Below are 20,987 nucleotides of genomic sequence, written 5' to 3' on the forward strand. Positions count from 1 at the left end.
TTCATGACAAGACCTCGTTTTAGAACGTCATCAAAGTTCATAAACTTAGCTTTTGTTTAGTGGCCAAAATATCATCATTTCTTAGTTGTCCGGAACGCTTGTACAGCTTGCCTCACTTATGTTTGGTCTCTGAAAGCATTTTATGACACAATTTTGGGAAACAAGAGCGCAGGCATGTTTTTTCTTAACTTCCTAATCTATGATTGATTATGTGAAGATGATAGGCTCTTCATAATAATGTGAAGCTAGTGTTAGAAAGGGGTGAATTTTTCTTTGCTTTTGTAATTAATCACTACTTGATATTTCTTATATAAATAGTTATCACTTGACTTGCATTGTTACAGAAATCTTCTGAATTCTGAAAACAACTTTAGCGTTCTTTGACTTACGTCATGATCGCTTCTTATATTAATAATTTGTTAATAGGACTTATGTGGGGCTTATAGAGTAAAAGTGCTTAAAATTCCATGGAAATGGAAATAAAAGAGAAGTTTATTTTGGTACAAAGACATTTGAAGTTTGCTCATATGCTTGGATTTCAAAATTTTCTGCACCAAAATAAGCTTGCTTGCTTGCCCTTTCTTTTCTTTTTCTTTCTTTCTTTCTTTCTTTCTTTCTTTCTTTCTTTCTTTCTTTCTTTCTTTCTTTCTTTCTTTCTTTCTTTCTCTCTCTCTTCCTTCCTTCCTTCCTTCCTTCCTTCCTTCCTTCCTTCCTTCCTTCCTTTCTTCTTTTTTTCCTTCCCTCCTTCCTTCCTTCCTTCTTAATAAAACATTTATTTCACTTAGGTCATATACAGAGAAAGAGGGAGAGAGAGAAATCTTCAGTCCCATGGTTCACTCCCTGGTGGCTGCAATGGCGAGAGTTAGGCTGGTCTGAAGCTGGAAGCTAGGCTTGCTTTCAGGTCTCTCTTGTAGGTGCAGGAGCCCAAGATTTTCGGTCATCCTCTGCTGCTTTTCCAGGCCATTAGCAGGGAACTGGATTGGAAGCAGAGCAGCTAGGACACCAACCGGCCCCTTATGGGGTTGTGAGCCTCTGCAACATGGGCAGAGGATCAGCTTATAATGCCACCCCAGCCCTTGCTTGTTTTTCCTTTTTTTAAAAAAGTTAATCATGTCCTTAAAATTTAATTATCTTAATTAATTAATTAAAAGAGATAGGGATGTAGGGCCTGGCACGATGGCTTAGCAGCTAAAGTCCTCGCCTTGAATGTGCCGGGATCCCATATGGGCACCGGTTCTAATCCTGGAGGCTCCACTCCCCATCCAGCTCCCTGCTTGTGACCTGGGAAAGCAGTTGAGGATAGCCCAGAGCCTTGGGACCCTGCTCCCATGTGGGAGACCTGGAGGAGGTTCCTGGCTCCTGGCTTCAGCTGTTTTGACTCAACTCCAGCCGTTTTGCTCATGTGGGGAGTGAACCATCAGAGGAAAGCTATTCCTCTTTGTCTCTCCTCCTCTGTATATTTGCCTTTCCAATAAAAATAAATAAATCTTTTCTTTTTTATTTAAAGATAGGGATGTAGATAGATATGGGGCAACAGAGAGAGACAGTGAGAAAGAGAGAAAGAGAGCGAGAGAGAGAGAGAGAGAGCCCAAAAGCCTATAAGCAAGCTGGGCCATAGCAAGGAACCTAGAGTTCAGTCTGGATCTTCCAGGAAGTGGCAGAGATTTACCTACTTGGGCCATCGCCTGCTGTCTTGCAGAGAGCTCGTTCAGTGAAGGAGGGATGGGGAGCAGATGGGTATGTGGTGCGTTTGTACCCCCGTCGTGATACTTACCCTCATTCCATTTTGCATAAACCCATTATAGTTGTACAAGGATGTATAAGCCCAGGTCTTGCTCTTGAAAGTTTCTAGCAGTGATGGAAACAAGTCTATAAGCGTACACATCAATGAATGAATTCCATGTCCTGTGGTGACAGTATGTTAAAAATACAAGTGTATAAACATTGGTTAACAATGTGAAGGATAGGTATAATTAGCTGCCCAGGGATATTTTGTTTTTATTTATTTATTTTTAATGTGATTTCTGGTTTTGGGAAACAGACAGAGTGGAAAGGCAGCGTGGCACCTCCTGTGGCCAAGAATATTTAAAATGTTTTAAACTTTTAATAAAGTGACTTTTTTTTTTTACAGCTTTAAATCTCTCTCTCTGTTCCAGATGCTATCTTTCTCTCCCTCTCTGTCTGTTTTTCTTCCTCTGTCCATCTGATTGCTTATAATATTTGCAGCTTAATAGTGTTTTATAGTCTTGTACAACATGGCTGTAGAATGTTTGTCATTTTAATGAAGAAATAAATTTTTCGAAGATACTTAAAGATGAATTATTTGGTTCATGGATTTCATGTAATTCAAGTAAACAGAGTTTAGATTTTTTGGATTTGTTATGCTTTGGGTGGAGAAAGAACTAAGACACGCACACTTGTGAAATAATGAAGTCACAGGCTTTGAAGAAAGTAGAAAATAATTTTAATCAATAAGCTCCTATAGTTTTTTTTTTAAGATTTTTAAATTTTTCTTACAAAGTCAGATATACAGAGAGGAGAAAAGACAAAGAGGAAGATCTTCTGTGCACTGATTTACTCCCCAAGTGACCGCAATGGCCGGTGCTGTGCCAATCTGGAGCCAGGAGCAGGAACTTCCTCCAGGTCTCCCACATGGCTGCAGGGTCCCAAGGCTCTGGGCCGTCCTCGACTGCTTTCCCAGGCCACAGTCAGGGAGCTGGAAGGGAAGTGGAGCAGCCAGGGCTAGAACTGGTGCCCATATGGGATCCCGGTGCATTCAAAGCGAGGACTTTAGCTGCTAGGCCGTGCCGCCGGGCCTGCTGCTGTAGTTTTTGAGCAAGAAAAACCAGTATTTAGCAGATTCATGTCAGCTTTGTAATAACCTTTTTCAAAAAGACTTGAATGTCTGTATCAATGAGCGTTCATTGCACAGTATAGTATAATACTTTGGGCACACCAAAACCCATTGTGTCCCCTTTGAAGACGATCAAAAAAGAGCAGCTACAGAGTACATTATTGCACCAGGAATTCCAAATTGCAGCTGATATTTTTGGTGATGAATTGGCCGGGGCTTCCACTGTTTTTACAGAGTATAGTGTGTTTTTGCACTTGCACTGAGCCTCCCTTCTTGAACAGTGTGGTCTCAGGAAGGTGGGTATTATGGGATTTGGGTAATTGGGCAATGTAGTGAAACTTGGTGGAAGAGAGGAGAATAAGGAAATATGTGTGTTTGGTTATAGCTACATGCATGTTCAATCTGTTGCACAGCACTTCCTGGAATCCCTCAGATTAAAGGTGTTTGATTTCTTCCTAGGAATTGACTGTCTTTATCTCATACCGTTTGGCTTTGTGTATCTATAGCCTATTGGTGTGGTGGAACTATAAAAGCCTGCATTTTTGTGTTCTGGAAGGTTCCTTCTAGCCATAGCACTCTAGGACTCACTTCTTACAAATTCTTGTCACAAGCATACCAGTGGCCTGAGCAAAAAAATTCTCACTATTGCTGAAAGGAGTTCTCTAAATATGAGGGTTACAACTGAATTGTAGTTTTAGTATTGGTTGTGATAAGCTCTTTAAGCTCAGTTTCTTCAGCTGAAATGGCAGAACGCCAATAAATGAAAGCGTTCCTCTCATTTTATGTTTGAATTCTTTGGTATCTGTCTTTTAATTTTCATTTTAGGATGCTTATTAGCCATTGCCATCCAAAAGCCATTCTACATCATCATTCAAGTTACTCAGTCAGGAAGATGAAGTCATGTATAATTTTAACTGAATCTCCAATATATTGCAGACTATAATATTCTAGAACATGAGTCACAAGTTGAATTTTTGATTCTCTTCTGACATAATTTTTCATAACCTTGTGATTTTGAAATAAAAACAGTGTTGGTGTCATACAGTTTCTAATCTGGGCTTGTAGCTAGATTTGGTTCAGTGATGGAAAAGCCAGATTTGGGTCTGATGTCTAATTAATCTTGGCGTGGAGCAGTAGCGTTTGACTGAGTGGATGTTTGCCTTGGATCATTGTACCTGGTCTCCTTTAGATGATGTCACTCGTCTCTTTGGGTGGCCTCTGCATTTCAGAGCACTCATACAGATGGAAAATGTGACTGTGGCCATAGCCTGTCAAATATTTCCTCATTCGCATTCCTAGGACAGGATCTGCTATTCTGCATTAAAAGAATAGTTCCCATGAGACATTTTCATAAGTTCTTTGCCTTTATAATTTTTTTTGAAGAATGGAAAACCACCGAAGAACATCAAATTGCATACCTGGGGTAACAGTTTAGTATTTACCTGATTTCAAGTAAATGAAGGAAATTGTAAACCATTCTGTGATTCTGGCTTCTGGAAAGTTCTAGGAAATTAAATGCATTTTTGTTGTTGTTGTTGTTGTTGTTTGGAATTGTGTGAGTTTGTCTGAGTTGCTATTTCTAAGAACTATCCTTAAGTTTAGAAAGCTGAATATCTGTCCTTTCTCTAAGAAATACCATTCCATTTCCTCAAGAATGAATCGATCCCATTGCCTTTCTTGTTAAAACATACCAGTTTTGGCAGTCTGCGGGCAGCAGTTGTGCTATCTGGAAGCATCCTTATTTTTTTTTCACTCCACTGCAGTATTTGTTCTCTTTTCTTCGTCTTTTTTTTTAATACTTGTATATTTTTATTGAAGGGCAGATTTACAGAGAGAAGGAGAGACAGAGAAAGATCTTCCGTCCTCTGGTTCACTCCCCAACTGGCCGTAATGGCTGGAACTGAGCTGATGAGGAGCCAGGGGCTTTTTCCCCGTTTCCCATATGGGTGTAGAGTCTCAAGTGTCTCAGTCATCCTCTATTGCTTTCCCAGGCTACAAGCCGGGAGCTGGAAGGGAAGTGGAGCAGCCGGGACAAGAGCTTCTGCTGAGATGAGATCCTGGTGGATGCAAGGCGAGGATTTAGCCATTAGGCTATTGAGCTGTATTCCCATTTTCTTTTAAGATTAAAAAAAATTTATTGGGAAGGCAGATCTATAGAGAAAAGGAGAGACAGAGAGACAGGGTCCTCTATCCATTGGTTCACTCCTCAAGTGGTTGCAACGACCAGAGCTGAGCCAATCTGAAGCTAAGAACCAGGAGCCTCATTTGAGTCTCCCACATGGATGCAGAGTCCCAAGGCTATGGACCATTCTCTGCTACACAAACAGGGAGCTAGGTGGGAGGTGGAGCAGCCAGGACACAACTAATGCCCTTATGGGATCCCAGTGCTTGAAGAGTGAGGATTAGCTGATGGACTACTGCCCTGGGCCAGTGCAGGATTTCTCTTCAGATGGATAGACTTGCCCCACAAAGTTGCTCTGGCCTTTAGTCAACAAGGATAATTTACATAATGTTCGCCTTCTGATTTCATGTTTCAGAAAGTTGTATTCCAAACTGATTTACTAAATCAAAGAAAAAAAATCTCTTGTGCCTTTAATGGGTGGTTTGTAACTTAACCGGGTAAGTGACAAACCAAAAAATTTAACCATTTTACTCTATCACCTTTTTTTCTGCAGGTGAAATGCATAATCATATATAAAATTATAGAATATGATTAAAATTGTTTTGTTACCTCCAGGGTCCCTCCTCATAGTGGAGCATTGCACTTACAAACAGAATACGAAGGGTCCCTGTGTTGGAATTTCTTAGCTTTGCATGTGACAGAACACTGTACATGTTTCTGGTGTCATTATAAAGTGTTTCTGCCTTGGGAAGTGGCTGGATTGGAGGCTCTTTGAGGTCTCATCCTGATTGCTGTGATTTTTCCTCTACCTGGCCTTAAGGTTTATCTAAAGAGCTTGGCAATAAATTCTATTCCTGCCCTGGCAGGGCATGAGGGGAGGTAGATAAAGGTGTTCACAGTGTGTCTTATAAGGGGCATATCTTTATCCTGGAAAATGGCCACACACATGTCCTTCTGGCAGAATAGTGACTTCCTTTGGCAGACGTCTTTTATGGTCCTTGTCTGAACCTGGAGGAGAGTTAGATTCATAGGGGAGACAGTACAGTAGAACACAGGGCGCAACAAATGCAGACCCTATCGCCTGCAAGTCCCAGAGTGAAGCGGGCTGCTTATGAGAGCGAGTGGGAAGATTTGGAGGGGAGGCGTGCTATGCTCCACCAGTTGTTGGTGGTAGTGGGGTATACACTTGAGAGGGAGAGAGTAGAGGAGGATAGAGAGAGAACATCAACTCCCAAACCTTTATTGGAACCCAGGGTGATACTCAACCAGTCTACTTCCAGGAAGTTCTGGTTGACAGCTTTAGGCAAAACAGAGTCCACAGTGGCCTTAGGTATGGTCACTGTAGGCTGTCCATATAACAAGTCTGTGTGTGGTCTGCTGGTCAGTGGGAGAGTCCTATAGATTGTATCTGTGCGAGGGGATTTCAAAAAGTTCATGAAAAATGAAATTAAGCTTAGTCAGCTTATTTTTGTAGAAAAAAAAATGAAGTTCATACTTTTTTCAAAATATCTGTTTCAATGAACTTTTCACATGCATGGATTTAAAAAAACTGGGGGGCCAAAAGAAACTATTTGTTTCTTTTTCCCCCCAGGGAACTGTGTAAAGTACCCAATGTGTACCGTGTGAAGTGCTTCCCAATCTTTTATGGATGTGGTACCTGGCTTTGTGGGGCAGATATCTGGATCAATGACCAGGAGTCGTGGTGGCTCAATAAGGTAGACACCTGGAGGGAAAAGGCAAAAGCTACCAAGTTTTGCTTCTTGTATAACACAGTTAATTCTTTACTCTCAGTGGGTTTCAAGACACCACAGACTTACAAATACTCATTACAAAGGTTCTGTTGGTGTACAAATATTTATAGCTAAGCGCAGGAGAATAAGCAGGTTTTCAACAAATGATTACTTTGTCCTTCTACTAAGTAGTCAGAATAACATATTTAAGAAAATTGTGGGATGAAATTGTGAAAGCAGAATTATGAAATACTGTCAAAATTCTATATGCAGTTTGATCTTTAAAATATAAGCCATAATAAAATAAGGGATGTTAATTTTAACCCTTTGGATATCCTAAGTGCAGAAATAAATTTGCATAGTGACTTCCAAAATTTATAACCAGACAATTGAAGGTTGTGAAGAATCTCTTAAAAATACGCAAATAATTTTTATTATTTGTAATGACAAGAGGCTGTAAAATGGGGAAACACTTACTACTTCAGAAGGGAACCTAATTGTCTCTGCAGTTACTTTGTGTAATTGTTGAATTGGGTTGCCTAATTCAATAAACCATTCCTAATGGAGCTAGATATCTGGATATTTCCATAACGCCCATAATGCAAGAAGGAAAATATCATTTGTTTGAGCAGTTGTGGTAGGATCTATGTGGTGAATGTTTTGTACTCTCTAATAGCCCCACATGCTCAAGAATCACTGCTTTAATGTACCCCATTTGGGACATATTATTTCTATGACCTGTGATCTTGCAAATTCAAGTTGTAGTGTTCCTTTAAAATATGTGGTATCTGTGATCTAATATGAGGTTGCAAGAAAACTGCAAGAATGGGGTTTATGTGTTGCAGAAGAAGCTTTTAAAAATATTGCTCTTAAGTTACTTTTTCCTCACCTTTGATCCATTTACTTGTTATTTATGAATAGTTGTGTATACTCTCATTTGTTTCTATTTCTTAATTTAAAGAAAGGTCAGGTAGTTTCATAACAGTAGATTATTCCCACCCTTTTCTCAGATTAGGCCTTGATATATTCTTAATGGATGACTGAGCCCTGAGCTTTTAAATTATATTATGTTTTATAAATGAAAAAAAATCATTATCATATATGAGAGTTATTAGAAAGATGGCAAAAAATGTTGAATTTTTTTTTGTTTCAAGATATTGAAGAGATTGCCCTAACTCGATGATGATGTTCATGTGTTTGCCAGGGACCAGAATTACCTGAGCTGTCATCCACTGTCTTCTAAGCTATCTGCCAGCAGGGAGTTGGATTTTAGAGGAGGCAAGACCTTTGCTCACATGCATAATGTCTCATTTTTTCAGGAGGTCTTTTGATATAGTTGCAAGTAAAAAGAGCTGCCTTTCATTGGGTTAAACTGATGGTCACTGAGATTTCAAGATAAAAAAGTCAAAAAGCCACCCCACCCAGAGAATATTTATGTCTTATTTATGTTAAATATTTGTCAGTTTTATTTATTTAAAAGGCAAAGAGAGAGAGAAATTGTCTGTCTACTGGCTCATTCTTCAAATTGTTACAACAGCCAGGGCTGTGTCAGGTTGAAGCTAAGAGCCAAGATTTTTCTTCGGTTTGCCACATGAATGCAGGAGGTTGAGAACTTGGGCTGTCTTTCATTGTTTTTCCAGTCTCAATCACAAGGAGCTGAGGAGCAGTTGGGGCTTGACCTGGTGCCCATGTGGAATGATAGCATTGTAGGCAGTGGCTGAACCTGCTATAGGACAATGTCATTCCCAGAAAGTGTTTCTATTAAAGCAAAGTTTGTTTTTGATGTGAAACTATGTATCTGTTTGTATGGGGTCATCATTTAAAGAAGCACATTTGTTTGAAACATACAGATGAACATTTATATTACAAAAAGGTGGTGTTTGATACAATATCATAATTGTGGTAAACATTTAAAGAAGCACATTTGTTTGAAACATACAGATGAACATTTATATTACAAAAAGGTGTTTGATACAATATCATAATTGTGGTAAACATTTGATACAATATCATAATTGTGGTAAACTAGTGCTTATGTCTGCCAAGCACTAGTTTAGATAGAGTCCTTTGTCTGGAAAATTCTTTTCATGAATGATCTCATTTAAATCTCACAGTAGTCATCTGAATAGGCTTTGCTGTCTGTCTGATTGCAATCCTAGGAAACAGTCACACAGAAATAACTGGTCTGGATGCTTTGAACCCCGGTGGTAACAACCTAGACCTCTTAACTGCTCCCCTGGATTATTGCCCCAAGTAGAGATACAGAAAGGTCATGCATCTGTATGCCTTGCAATGTATCGTTCGGCAGTCCCTTCCCTCACTAACTCTCTGAGTCCTTACAATAGAGTTAAGATGATAAGTTACCATAGGGTTAAGTAAAATGTGTTTTCTGTTCTCAACGAGCTTCCAACTTGGAGAGCATGGCCTTGTCAATATAGTTACAATGCTGCAATATGCGAAGGAGGAGATAAGTTAAAAAAACAGTTTTGGGAGCGTGGAAGGCTTTTCTGTGATCTGATCTTGGTAGTTGTTTTCCTTCAGTAGAATCTTGTCCTAGGGCAGCCCGTTTTATTTTCTAAGCATGTGCCTAATAAAAGATAATTTTCATGGTTCAAAGGAAAGAGCTGAGAGGCTGGTAGGTATTGCAAGACGGAATTCTGAATATTCTTCATGTGATGATAGAACATTGGTGAGCTTTGGCCATCAGATCCTGGAAATTGCTGATTATGGCCAACCAGTGTCTGATATAATTAATTTTAATACATATTTTGGAGATTAGCCAGTTACATGGGCCAGAATTGTTACAGACTTATATTAATTCATCAGTGTGCACATATATTTCTACAAAATTGGGTGTGTTCTGTTATTTCTCTCAGAACATTGGCAATCTCTTTTGATAATCTAGCATGTATTTTTTTTGACCTCAGTTAAAGTTTAGTGTAATAAATTATTATGCAAACAGATATAAAATGATCTGTCCTTTGGGACATTCAGCACAAAGTGATGGTTAGCTTGGTGATTATTAAACCTTCACAACTAGCCAAACAGAAACATTGTCTTTGTGCCGTCTGCAGCTAATCAAGGCATTTCAATAGAACTAATATATTTAGAGGTCTTTGAATTTTCATTTGGTCCAAGAGACTCAGTTAAAGCAAAAAGATGATAGCCAGATGGATTAAGGATGACAAAGGCACTGTTGAAAACAAACTAAAATTGAACAACAACAAATTGGAATTAAGGAGGGATACAGAATCCGAATCCAAGTGTATATTGGGTTATTTATCTAGAATGGAGGCTCTTGTCCGTGGAGGACAGGGCTTCGTTGCAGACTGAAAATGATCCTCTCAAAAGTGTCCACATCTTGATCCCCAAAGACTGATTGATAAAGAGAGATAAACTCGGATTATTCAGGTGATTCCGTGGAATTGGTAGGGTCCTTAAAAACTGGGAGGCTGCTAGAATCAGAGGAGGGACTGTGGCAGTGGGAGCAGAGACTGCAGTGATGTGGCTGTCAAATGCAAGGCACGGCAGCAGACTTCAGGCGTCAGAAAAATCAGGGCATGCATCTTCCCTGAGAGTTTCCAAAAGAAATGCAGCCTGGCCAGCATTTTTTGTTTTAAGCCCAGGGAAACTGATTTTAAGCTTCTGATCACCACAACTATAAGGTAGCAAGTTTGTGTTGGAATTTTTTTCTTAGGAGGAGTTTGAAAGCAGCTGTAGTAGTGTTGAATAATATTGTTATGAACCTAAATTGTTGGTGTTTGTCTTATTTCCTTTGTTGTCAGGAGTGATTATAAACCCAAGTTGAGTGTATGTGATGACGTTAGGATAGTGATGTCTGTTAAAGGAAAGAGCAATTAAAAAAGATTTATTCATTTATATTTGAAAGGCAGGTTTATAGGGAAAAGTAGAGATAGAGAGGTAAGGTAGGAGGAAGGAAGGAAGGGAAGAAAGATAGAAAAGAAAAGAAAAAGAAAGAAAAAGGGAGAGAAAGAAAGATGGAAGGAGGGAGAGAAAATGAAAGAAAGGAAAGAGAGAAGAAAGAGAGTGACAGAAAGAGATAGTATCTTCTCTCTACTGTTTTGAGTCTTCACATTTCCTCCCCAGTTGGGCTATGATGTAGCCTGCTGTGTGGGTGGCAGGCTTACCAGCTACTGAGCTGTCACTCGCTGCCTCCCAGGATGTGCGTTAGCAGGATGTTGGAACTGGGAGAGGAGCAGGACTCCAGCAGCGCTCGCTGGTCAATGTCGTGTCTTTAACTGCTACACCAGATGTCCTACAGTCTGGAATGATTTTTAACTTTTAGTTAAGCGCTGAATTATCTGTTACATTCTGAAAAACAACAGGAAAATTTGTGGTTGAAGGACTTATAAACTGCTTAAAGATGGTGAGACTGGTTGACCACATTGTGGAGCAAATTAATAAATACCCTTAATATTATTCAGCAGGAGCCCACTGAGGGAAGAGAGCTGATAGATTCCTTTCAATGGTCTTAGATTGTTAATAGCTCATTCTGTGCTGTTCAGTGCCATTTACTGTGATGAGAAGAAATATATATTACCTATGTAGACAATAAAAAAATCATAGCAGCTGTGTAGTGAGAGGGTTGGGTCTCCAAGGAGGGGAAAGAGACTGGAGACAGAATTCAGTTGCTAGTGACCAATGATTGAATTGAACACTCAGTCACCCCCATGTACTGTAGTCTTTATATCGCCCTATCCCTCCAAAGGGAAAAATGAATTAGAAGAGCAGGTTCAGGCTGGTGGAGATGTTGAATGTCTTGGAGTCTGACCTAGGAAAACTACTCATTGTATTGTTCCCCAGACACTGTATGTGAGTATTCCATTATTAGGCTAATCCTGATTTTACCCTTTCCACTAAGTCAATACATTTCAGGAAAGTATTTCCTGGAGTTTTGTGAGTTGTCCTATCAAGGCAGAGAAGGGTGTCATTGGTCAAAAGTACAGATGTCAACCTGAGCCTTGTGACTGGCATGTGCTGTGAGGGCAGTCTTGTGAGGTCAAGCCCTCAACCCTGTGGGGTGTGACATTTACCCCAGTAGCTAGTGCCTGAATGGAATGGGAGAGGGTCAGCTCCCATGTGCTTTAATCTTGTCTCAGCAGGGCCCACGTTTAGAGTTAGAAGGCTGGGCTTGGCAGCTGTACCTGTGAAAGGCAGCAGGGCATCTAACATAACCGTCATTGTGTACGAGCCAGCCCTGAATGCTCACACAGACCTCGGCTTTACCTGTGAAGGCTCAGAAGGCTTAATTTTCCTGCTGTGCCATGCACGTGTACATCTCCTTTGGCACATTGCATTCATTCTGGAGGACTGAGGGTTAAGTCAGATGTGGACAAAATGGGAGCAGGCAACTCAGGGGGTGAGTCAGGGAGCCCTGTCCTTCACTGGACAGTAAAAAGAACGCTTAGTAAGCACACTAGGATAGCTGAAAGGAATCTGCATAAAAAGAGGCAGAAGAGCCATAATGTTCTAGATGAGAAAACTGCAGACCTTGGCAACCAGTGTGATGAGATTTCTCTTTGGCTTAGAGTTGTATTTGTGTCTGTGCATTCTTACGTTGGACCCACGTAGAGTTTAGTTCTCATTGGATTGATATGAGTATGTATTCACATAAATGAAGACATTTGTGAATATGTGCATATGCATACATATTTCTATGGTCTAATTACGAAATAGGCTTAGAATGGAGTTAAGCTTATTATTTTGTACATGTATTATCATTATTTCAAATTACTTATTTAGAATGCTCACAGGTGGAGTGCTGTATTCATTGACATCTCTGTGGGGGGATGTACCAAACAAAGCATATAGGCATTCCACAAGCATAGATCAATTTGCAACTGTGTGTGTGTGTGTGTGTGTGTGTGTGTTTGCCCTGGAATCTATTTTGAAAAACACTTCAAAAAACTTTTGTATGTTTTGTGGCATTCAATTTCATAAGAAGTAAAGTGTAAATCATTTTGGAGATATACTTAAATCTTAGTATGTTTTAAAAATTTCAAACCTTTGTAATTTTATACTTAGTTTTCTCTCTTTTCTTCTCAATAACCAAACCAGGATATATTTTTCTTTCATCCTCCTACCCCCGAGTTTTGGTTTCCAATCACATTGCATAGAATAGGTTGGTCATTACAGCATCTTGGCTAGCTAATGAGATGGGAGTATTTTTCAGAAGAAAGTTTTAGACATTTATTTATGCAGCAAAGGAGCAGGTAAGGTTCAGGTCACTGTGTTTAAGCTGAGGTTGGGTGGCTTTCTATGAAGAGATGCTATAAAGTGCATTTCTTCATTGAATTTATTCACTGACTTAGTCGTTAGGAAACAACTGTGAAGGAAGCAGATGAAATTAGTGGTCAAGAAGCTGGGAAAAGCTGCCAATACTCCATTGTACGAGGACCCTCAGAAAGTGTACAGAATGCAAACTATTAAAAAAAATAAATGGATTTCAAATTATCTCTGCACTAACATAAACTTACTTTTTAATTCTATTTTCCACGAGGTTTTGAAATACATGTTTGTGGGTTGAAAGAAATTGCTGCTGCTTCTGTTTCCTTTGCCTTAGTGTCGAGCTCTGACTAGACTTTCCCTACTGTGTCCTTAACACACTGTAGAGAATGACTTACCATACTTTTTCTGGGAAGTGCAACTGACACTTTAAATCCCTTTTAAAAAATACTGTAGACCTTTTGAAAGGACTATTTACAAGATGAAGAGAGAGACGGAAAGAAATAATTTGATTCTTTACACGCTTTGACTCACTCTCCAAATGCCCCCAACAGCTGGGGCTGGGTCAGGTTGAAGCCAGGAGCCAGGAATTTAATCCAGTTCTCTCAGGCAGGTGGCAGGGGCTCAGCTAGTTGAGTCATCGCCTGCTATGTCCCAGGGGTGTGCATTAGCAGGGTGCCAGCTTTACGAGTTGAAGGTTGGGCTCAAATCCAGTCATTCTGAGACGGGATATGGGGATATATCCAAGCAGTCTTGGGTGCTGTACCAAAGACCCACTCCAAATTATAATATGTATTACAATATTTTATTTTTCTGTCTTTGAATGAAGGTAAAGTTGAATGTAGAATCAGTTTTGGTGGGACAGTGTTGACTGTGTTCATGGTAGACATTTAATTCCAGTCTAACTTAATGTATGTTTAAAGAGTCAAGATTTATCAGAAAGTATGGTAAGCAAATATAATACGTTTTAAATTTAAGGTGATATTACTTAATATTTTTGAAAGTTCACTGTGCTTAAAGCATATGGAATAATCAGTTTCCAGAGTTATGCTTTTATTTTTTCTGAGGGAAATTTTAGTTTGTTTATGCTAAGACATTGAATCTCCAACTTTGATATTTGGAGATTGACCACATATCTGAACTAATTCTACTTCTTCCCACGGAGATCAATACTATCAGGATTAAGCAAAGGTGCCAGGAACACAGTGTGCGGATTTGAGGGTGACAGTGCGATCGCCTTTCATTTTGGCATATCAAGTAAAGCCAGCTGTTCATTTGTTTCATGTCTAGGTTTGGAATTCACCCAGTTGCAGGCCGAATGCCCGGCCAGCTTAATGTGCTGCTGGCTGAAGCTGGGGTGCCATATGATATTGTGTTGGAAATGGATGAGATCAACCATGATTTCCCAGGTAAGTGATGGGGATGGTGGTGAAATTTAATTACTCTTAGGGTGAACAAAGCCATACCGGACTAAGAATATGAATTGGGGAATCAGTGAAGGCTGTGATGATGATTAATGCATACATAGTAGATGTGCAATCTAAATGAAGTACATGAAACACAGTTTTGAGTAAGATGCAAAAGTTAAGCAGCAGGGATAGGTGTTGTTGCCCTGTGAGGAGCTGGAGGACAGGGCACATTCTGAGGCAAGGTGCAGGATGCCAACGGAGGAATCCGACAGTCCTGGTGTTGGAATTCAGGCCCTAATGCTCAGGGATTTGCATGCTGAACCTTAAGCTGTTCATTTTTCGAAAATGCTTCTGTTGACTATTGGATGTCTGATTCTTGTCAATGTTGGAGAATTTACTGGTTTCCCATTGTGTCGGTGCGTGACCAGTGAACTCGTCTTTCTCTCATGCACTAGGACCTCACTAGATAAGGAGCTGTGCTTTGTAGCTGTCACTGGGCAGATGTTGAATAGTAATGACATTTTGGCCCAAGATCATGTTTGTTAAAATTAAGCCAGTTCCCTCTGGCAAGTATCCACTGTAAACTTAAAAAAACATTGTTTATTAGAAGAAAAAAAAAAACAGAGAAATCGTGTGTATGTCTAGATGCACATGGCATTTTTGGCACCATTCTAAGGTAGTTTATTTTATAGTCCTTCAAGAGAGAATTCAGGCATTTTAATTTTATGCCCCTTTTCAAATCTTGCTGTTGCTAAATTACGGGTAAAAACCAGCCAGTTCCAGAAATTATGGGCACAGATTTAACACAGTACAGACTTTTACATCTCTGTCTTTTAGACATCAGAGTACATCTTAATTGATGCTTTTAAAGTTGCAAACAGTATGCAAATCTTAGAATATCATGTGACTAGCAGGATCTTTTGGGGATAATAAAAGATTTATAAAGTCAAATTAGGTAGATCCATTGGGAGACTGAAAGCATAATAATGCAGGCTCTTGGTCAGAAGGCTCAAGTTCAGAGTAGCTTCTTAGCTGTGTGACATTGGTTAGGTTGCCTGACCTCTCTGATCAAGTTCTTTGTACAGTGCGTTCACAAGTGAGTATTCTATAAACATTAGCTTTTGTAATTGTAATTATGAAGTTACATCATAATAATTTACTTGAACGGAAGTGAAAATGACAACTTGAGAAGTTTATGCATTTTTTTCTTAATTGCTTTTTGCAGACACTGATTTGGTCCTCGTAATTGGAGCTAATGACACTGTGAATTCAGCAGCACAAGAAGATCCTAACTCTATTATTGCAGGCATGCCAGTCCTTGAGGTGTGGAAATCAAAGCAGGTAATGCATTTCCTCCTGATGACCAAACACACGCAAACACCTACACACTCGTATACTCACACATTCATACAAACATGTACACACACAACACACACATGCTCTCACATACTCAGACACACACCTACTGTCACAATACACTCACACACATGCTCACATACATACATGCACACTCAAACATACACACTCACACACACACATGCTGTCACACATATACTCACACAGGTACCCACGCACACACACACATACACATACTAACACACACACACACACTGTTCTTTGGTCATTTGATGGAAACCATGATGTCCTGTAGGAGGCCCAGGATAAGAGCCTGATTAGGTACCCATCCCTAAAGCCGGCTTCTGTCTAGTCTCTGGCTACCTGAGAACCTGTGTGAATGCCCTCATCATAAGCAGAGCCAGATGAGATTTTGTGGGAGGATTAGCAGAATCTGTAATCACAGCTGGAAAAAAGAGCTGTGAGCTTTTGGAATGAGTTTGGCTGGATTCCAGATGGAGTCCAGCAAAGCAGATGGCTTCCCTCTGGGACAGTGAGTCAGTATCATCGCCTTCATATACCAAGATGAGCACGTTTTTTTTTCATCTAAAATTTTTTAGAGGGAATTTGTGTGTTATGGAGTGCCTAGAACTAAGGTGACTTGAAATCCAAAGAATAACAGAAATAGGGAGCAAGCTTTGCTCACATGCATTACTTCTGAGGAGGCTGATGGCTATGTTTGGAGGATCAAAGACTGATAAATTTTCCTGTGTCCCAGCAGAGTGGTATCTTTTCACAGTTCTGGTATCATGTCTGCATTATAGGATTCATAATGATAAAATGGGCACTTTCCCTATAGTTTTGTTTCCCTCTCTTTTTTTTATATATGTGTTATATATACATATATATATAAATATAGTCACAGTGTTTGTGCTGAGAGAATAGATACTAAATACACTTGTTCATGGGTGGATAAAATACTCCTCCATCAGTAGTTAATTGTATTAATGCTATCTGAAATCTGGATACATTTGCACTGGTTCCTTTTTTGAGTGGATTCTACATCTTAGAAAACTACAGAAAAGCTTTTCATCTCTTTGGAACTGACCTGGCCTTCAGCAGGATAGCAACTGGGGTCTTAAAAGTGTTGGAAACAGCCCAGTGTTACAGATTGACTTATCCCTTCCATGCTGCTTTGCTGGTGCTTTCTGTTGGTTATTAGCTTCATCCTTATGAGAAACTGGGTTGTTGGGTCTTTCTGATATACTTTAAAATGGCTTAAAAAAAATCATACCATATCCTTGCCCAACCAGATTTATTTTAGAATTTGCAATGGGGCCTTATATACTGCTTATTCTCTTTAGTATAGTCACAGAAAGATGCTTATTTCTCTTACTAGAAAATATTATACATGATTATATAGGAAGGGATTTCCAATATCTTAACATTGGTAACTGCTTGAAGTTTGAGGAGCTAGATGTGTTTACCTGATTGGATATTACCCAATGGTACGCCATTAATATGTATGTGTCAGTTATAAAAGCAGTATTATTTAAAAACAAGACAATTAGGCAGAGCTGTGTTTCTGTGCTGAGAGGTCGTAGCTTCTGTTATATACACCCTCTCACTTAGTGTTTGGTTCGTTCTTAGGTCATTGTCATGAAGAGGTCTTTGGGAGTTGGCTATGCTGCAGTAGACAATCCAATCTTCTACAAACCCAACACGGCCATGCTTCTCGGGGATGCCAAGAAGACATGTGATGCATTGCAGGCAAAAGTTAGAGAATCTTATCAAAAGTAAATGCTAAAGATGAAGTGAGCATCTGGAAAAGCAACCTCTTCAGTTGTGGGAACAGGAAAATGGAGGAGCAGTGTAAGTGACTGAGACATGTCCATGACGAATCTCTTGAAGAAAAAGAAAACTGAAGAAAGCAAAGCTAACAGAGGGAGCTTTTTCAAAAACAATGATCCTTTCATTTTTTAAAAAAAGATTGACAATCCCGAATGTATTTGTGCTGAGATATTGTGTTTGAATCAAAAGCATTTTATAAAAGGGAAAAGAACCATTTCAGTTTTTTATGTAATCCCATTGGATTTTTAAATTCCTGTTCAATAACCAGAAATATTTTTAAGAAATTGAGGTTCAGGATTTCAGAATTGTATTACACTTGGGTCTGAACAATCTGGCATGTGTAAATACTACAGACACTTCCAATTATGTTTTTTGACAAATGTAACGATTTTGAAACTTTTATCAATTCTTCAACAGTCCAAGTGAAACTTAACCATAGTTTGAACTGACTACATCAAAGCAGCTTCGATTTTTCTAAACGTACTTCAGATTCTAGAGTTCAAGGGTATATTTTCTCACTTGCATTTTAATGCATTAGGAGACCAGATCATCTTTTGTGAAATTTGGGAAAAGTCATTTGCTGTATGTTCCATTGGAAAATGAATGAAATGTGTGAGTTGGGATTAATAATGCTTGTTGTGTTTTAAAGAAACCCATTTCCAATTACAGATCTTTTTCTCATGCCAATCAATTTAAAATATGTAGTACTGTATTAAGTGCACTTGAGTGGAATTCACCTCTTTGACAAATAAAATCAGTTCACCATATTTGCAAGTGATGTAGCAATTGTCTCTGGTGAAAGATGCTCAATCACATAGTTCTGCTTGTTGTTAACCCCCAGGGAAGATTTTCTACTACGAAACTATGAAATTAACTCGCTTAACTGTTTATAAGGAATAATTTTTTTTTTAAAAAAAATAAAAGTGTGTTTGAGGCCTTATGTAAATTGTAGTATTTGAAGGGAATTGGGGCACTTTTTTTAGCCACCTCTTTGTTTATGCAGGCCCTAGAAAAGATCGTGTCTTCTTGTAGTACAAGTTTAGATTGTTTTAGTGATTGCTGTTGTGCCAGATGCTCCAAATATGGGAGAATGTGTGATGGATGCATAGGATGTATGATTGATTTGGTACTAGGCTTCTGAAAAACAATTATTAACTCATTAAAATTTTCTAAACTAGAAAAAGAAGTATCCATTACAATTTTTTTTTTTAACAGTGATGTTCACATTTTCTGAGTACCTATTGCTTTGGTGGTCAGATTTTATTTTGCTGTGATTAAGATTTTGCATGTTTGTATATGTGTGTGTGTATTTTAAAGCAAAACAGACTTTTTTTTATTACAAGGTCAGATGTACAGAGAGGAGGAGAGATAGAAAGATCTTCTTTCCGATGATTGACTCCCAAAGTGAGTGCAATGGCCACAGCTGTGCCAATCCAAAGCCAGGATCCAGGAGCTTCCTCCAGGTCTCCCACACAGGTGCAGGTTCCCAAGTCCTTGGGCTGTTCTTGACTGCTTTCCTAGGCCACCAGCAGGTAGCTGGATGGGAAGTGGGGCTTTTGGGATTAGAACCGACGCCCATATGGGATCCTAGCATGTTCAAAGCAAGGATTTAGCTGCTAGGCCATTGTGCCAGGCCCTGGAGTTGGAGATTTAAAAAACAGCCTATTGCATCAATCTGAACTACAAATGATCACATTTGAATATTTTGAATTTTTTAAATTTATAATTAAATTGTTACCTGCCAATCCATGTGATAGTTAACTTGAAAATTCATGTGTATTTGGGTTTAATTTCCTTTATTGGTTAGGATACTTAAAGGATATATATATATGTGCATATATATATATATATATATACAATTTCTTTTTTAAAAGATTGATTTATTTATTTGAAAGGCACGGTTAGAGTGGGGAAGACAGGGAGAGAGACAGAGGAAAAGAGAGAGAGAGAGAGAGAGACCTTTCATCTGTTGGCTTGCTCCCCAAATGGCTGCAGGGACAGGGCATGGCGAGACTGAAGCTGACTGCCAAGAGATTCATCTGGGCTCTGATGTGGGTGCGGGGTCCCACGTGGTTGCCTCACCTTCTGCTGCTTTTCCAGGCACATTAGCTGGGAACTCAGAGCAAAAGTGGAGCATCCAGGATTCGACCAGTGCCCACATGAAATGCTGGCATCCTGGGCTTAATCTACCACAACACTGGAGCCCGGCATAGAATTCCTTACATTAATGCTCTAAAATTATTGATCATGGAAAGACCTAAAAAATAACTGAAATTATTTTTATACATCTTATTTTATTATTCCTCCTCTTTTGATAAGTCAAATAAGTGGTAGATCTAACATTACTTTTTTATTGTTTACTATATTTGTTGATATTCAACTATACTCTAAAAAGCCTGTTGTACCCTACACAGTTCAGCTGTCTTTTAGCTCTTATTTTCTATCCTTTTGTTTGTCTTACTTTGCTTAAAATGCTCATCTAACTGAAAAGTGTACATAGGAAATGTGTAAGTTTGACAGTTATGTATCTATATCTTCATCTCCTTTCAGGGGATCATTTGTGGTAGAGAAACTGTTGTCCATGCAGTAGACTTTTGCTGGGTCAGAGAAACCCAGTGAAGTATTTGATAATGAATCTGGAAAATGGGCCTTGCCCTTTATAATTCCACCCAAGTCATGACCCAAAGTTTGACATGTTGCTGTATTTCGCTCTTCTCACACAAATATGGAATGTATTAGGTGTAGGGCGCTTTAGGGTTTATATTCATTTATCTAGTCCCAAAGCTTTATTCTATATAATTAATAACTTATAACCCTTATGGTCACCTAGCTTAGAGGCAAAAATTCAAGTCCCCCAGAGCATGAATCTTGAGAATTAAAGTATTATAGTGTTGGAAAGCTGGACAGTTCTTTTGTATAGCTGGGGAGAACAGTTGAAGTATTTAATTTATAACTCTTGCCAATTTTTGAGAGCCTTTGCCAACAAATATTATTGTGTCAGTGTAGTTAAAAAACAAAGCCCAAACCCTTTACTCCAGTGGCAGTCACTTGCACAATAGAGTGACTCTTTAGACTCTCAAAGGAAAAAATAATAAGAAAAAAATTTTAAGGGACGCTTTTAAAGTGTTGGTTGGTGAAGCGCCAGAAGTGGTCATGTATGCACTTTTTAAAAAAAAAAAGATTTATTTATTTTTATTGGAAAGTCAGATATATAGAGAGCAAGATCTTCTGTCCACTGATTCATTCCCCAAGTGGATGGAGTTGATTCACTCCCCAAGTGGTTGCAAAGGCCGGAGCTGAGCTGATCCAAAGTCAGGAGCCAGGAAGCTCCTCTAGGTCTGCCATAAGGGTGCAAGGTCCGAAGGCTCTGGGCTGTCCTGGACTGCTTTTCCAGGCCACAGGCAGGGAGCTGGATGGGAAGCAGCGCCTCCGGGATTAGA

At 39.2% G+C, this 20,987-nt stretch overlaps 1 protein-coding gene across 1 annotated transcript in view; it reads left to right on the forward strand.

Annotated features, from left to right (window-relative positions):
- The window catches only part of NNT (nicotinamide nucleotide transhydrogenase), a 78,314-nt gene extending 59,600 nt beyond the window's left edge, over window positions 1-18,714 (forward strand). The window contains exons 20-22 of the mRNA XM_040977515.1: window positions 14,243-14,361; window positions 15,587-15,702; window positions 17,347-18,714. Of these exons, the coding sequence (XP_040833449.1) occupies window positions 14,243-14,361; window positions 15,587-15,702; window positions 17,347-17,496 (385 nt within the window). The 3' untranslated portion in view covers window positions 17,497-18,714. The remainder of the gene's footprint in view (window positions 1-14,242; window positions 14,362-15,586; window positions 15,703-17,346) is intronic.
- The last annotated feature ends 2,273 nt before the right edge of the window (window positions 18,715-20,987 follow it).

This window comes from Ochotona curzoniae, unplaced genomic scaffold (assembly GCF_017591425.1).
Source record: "Ochotona curzoniae isolate NIBS_2020 unplaced genomic scaffold, NIBS_Ocur_1.0 contig_2754, whole genome shotgun sequence".
NCBI lineage: Eukaryota > Metazoa > Chordata > Mammalia > Lagomorpha > Ochotonidae > Ochotona > Ochotona curzoniae.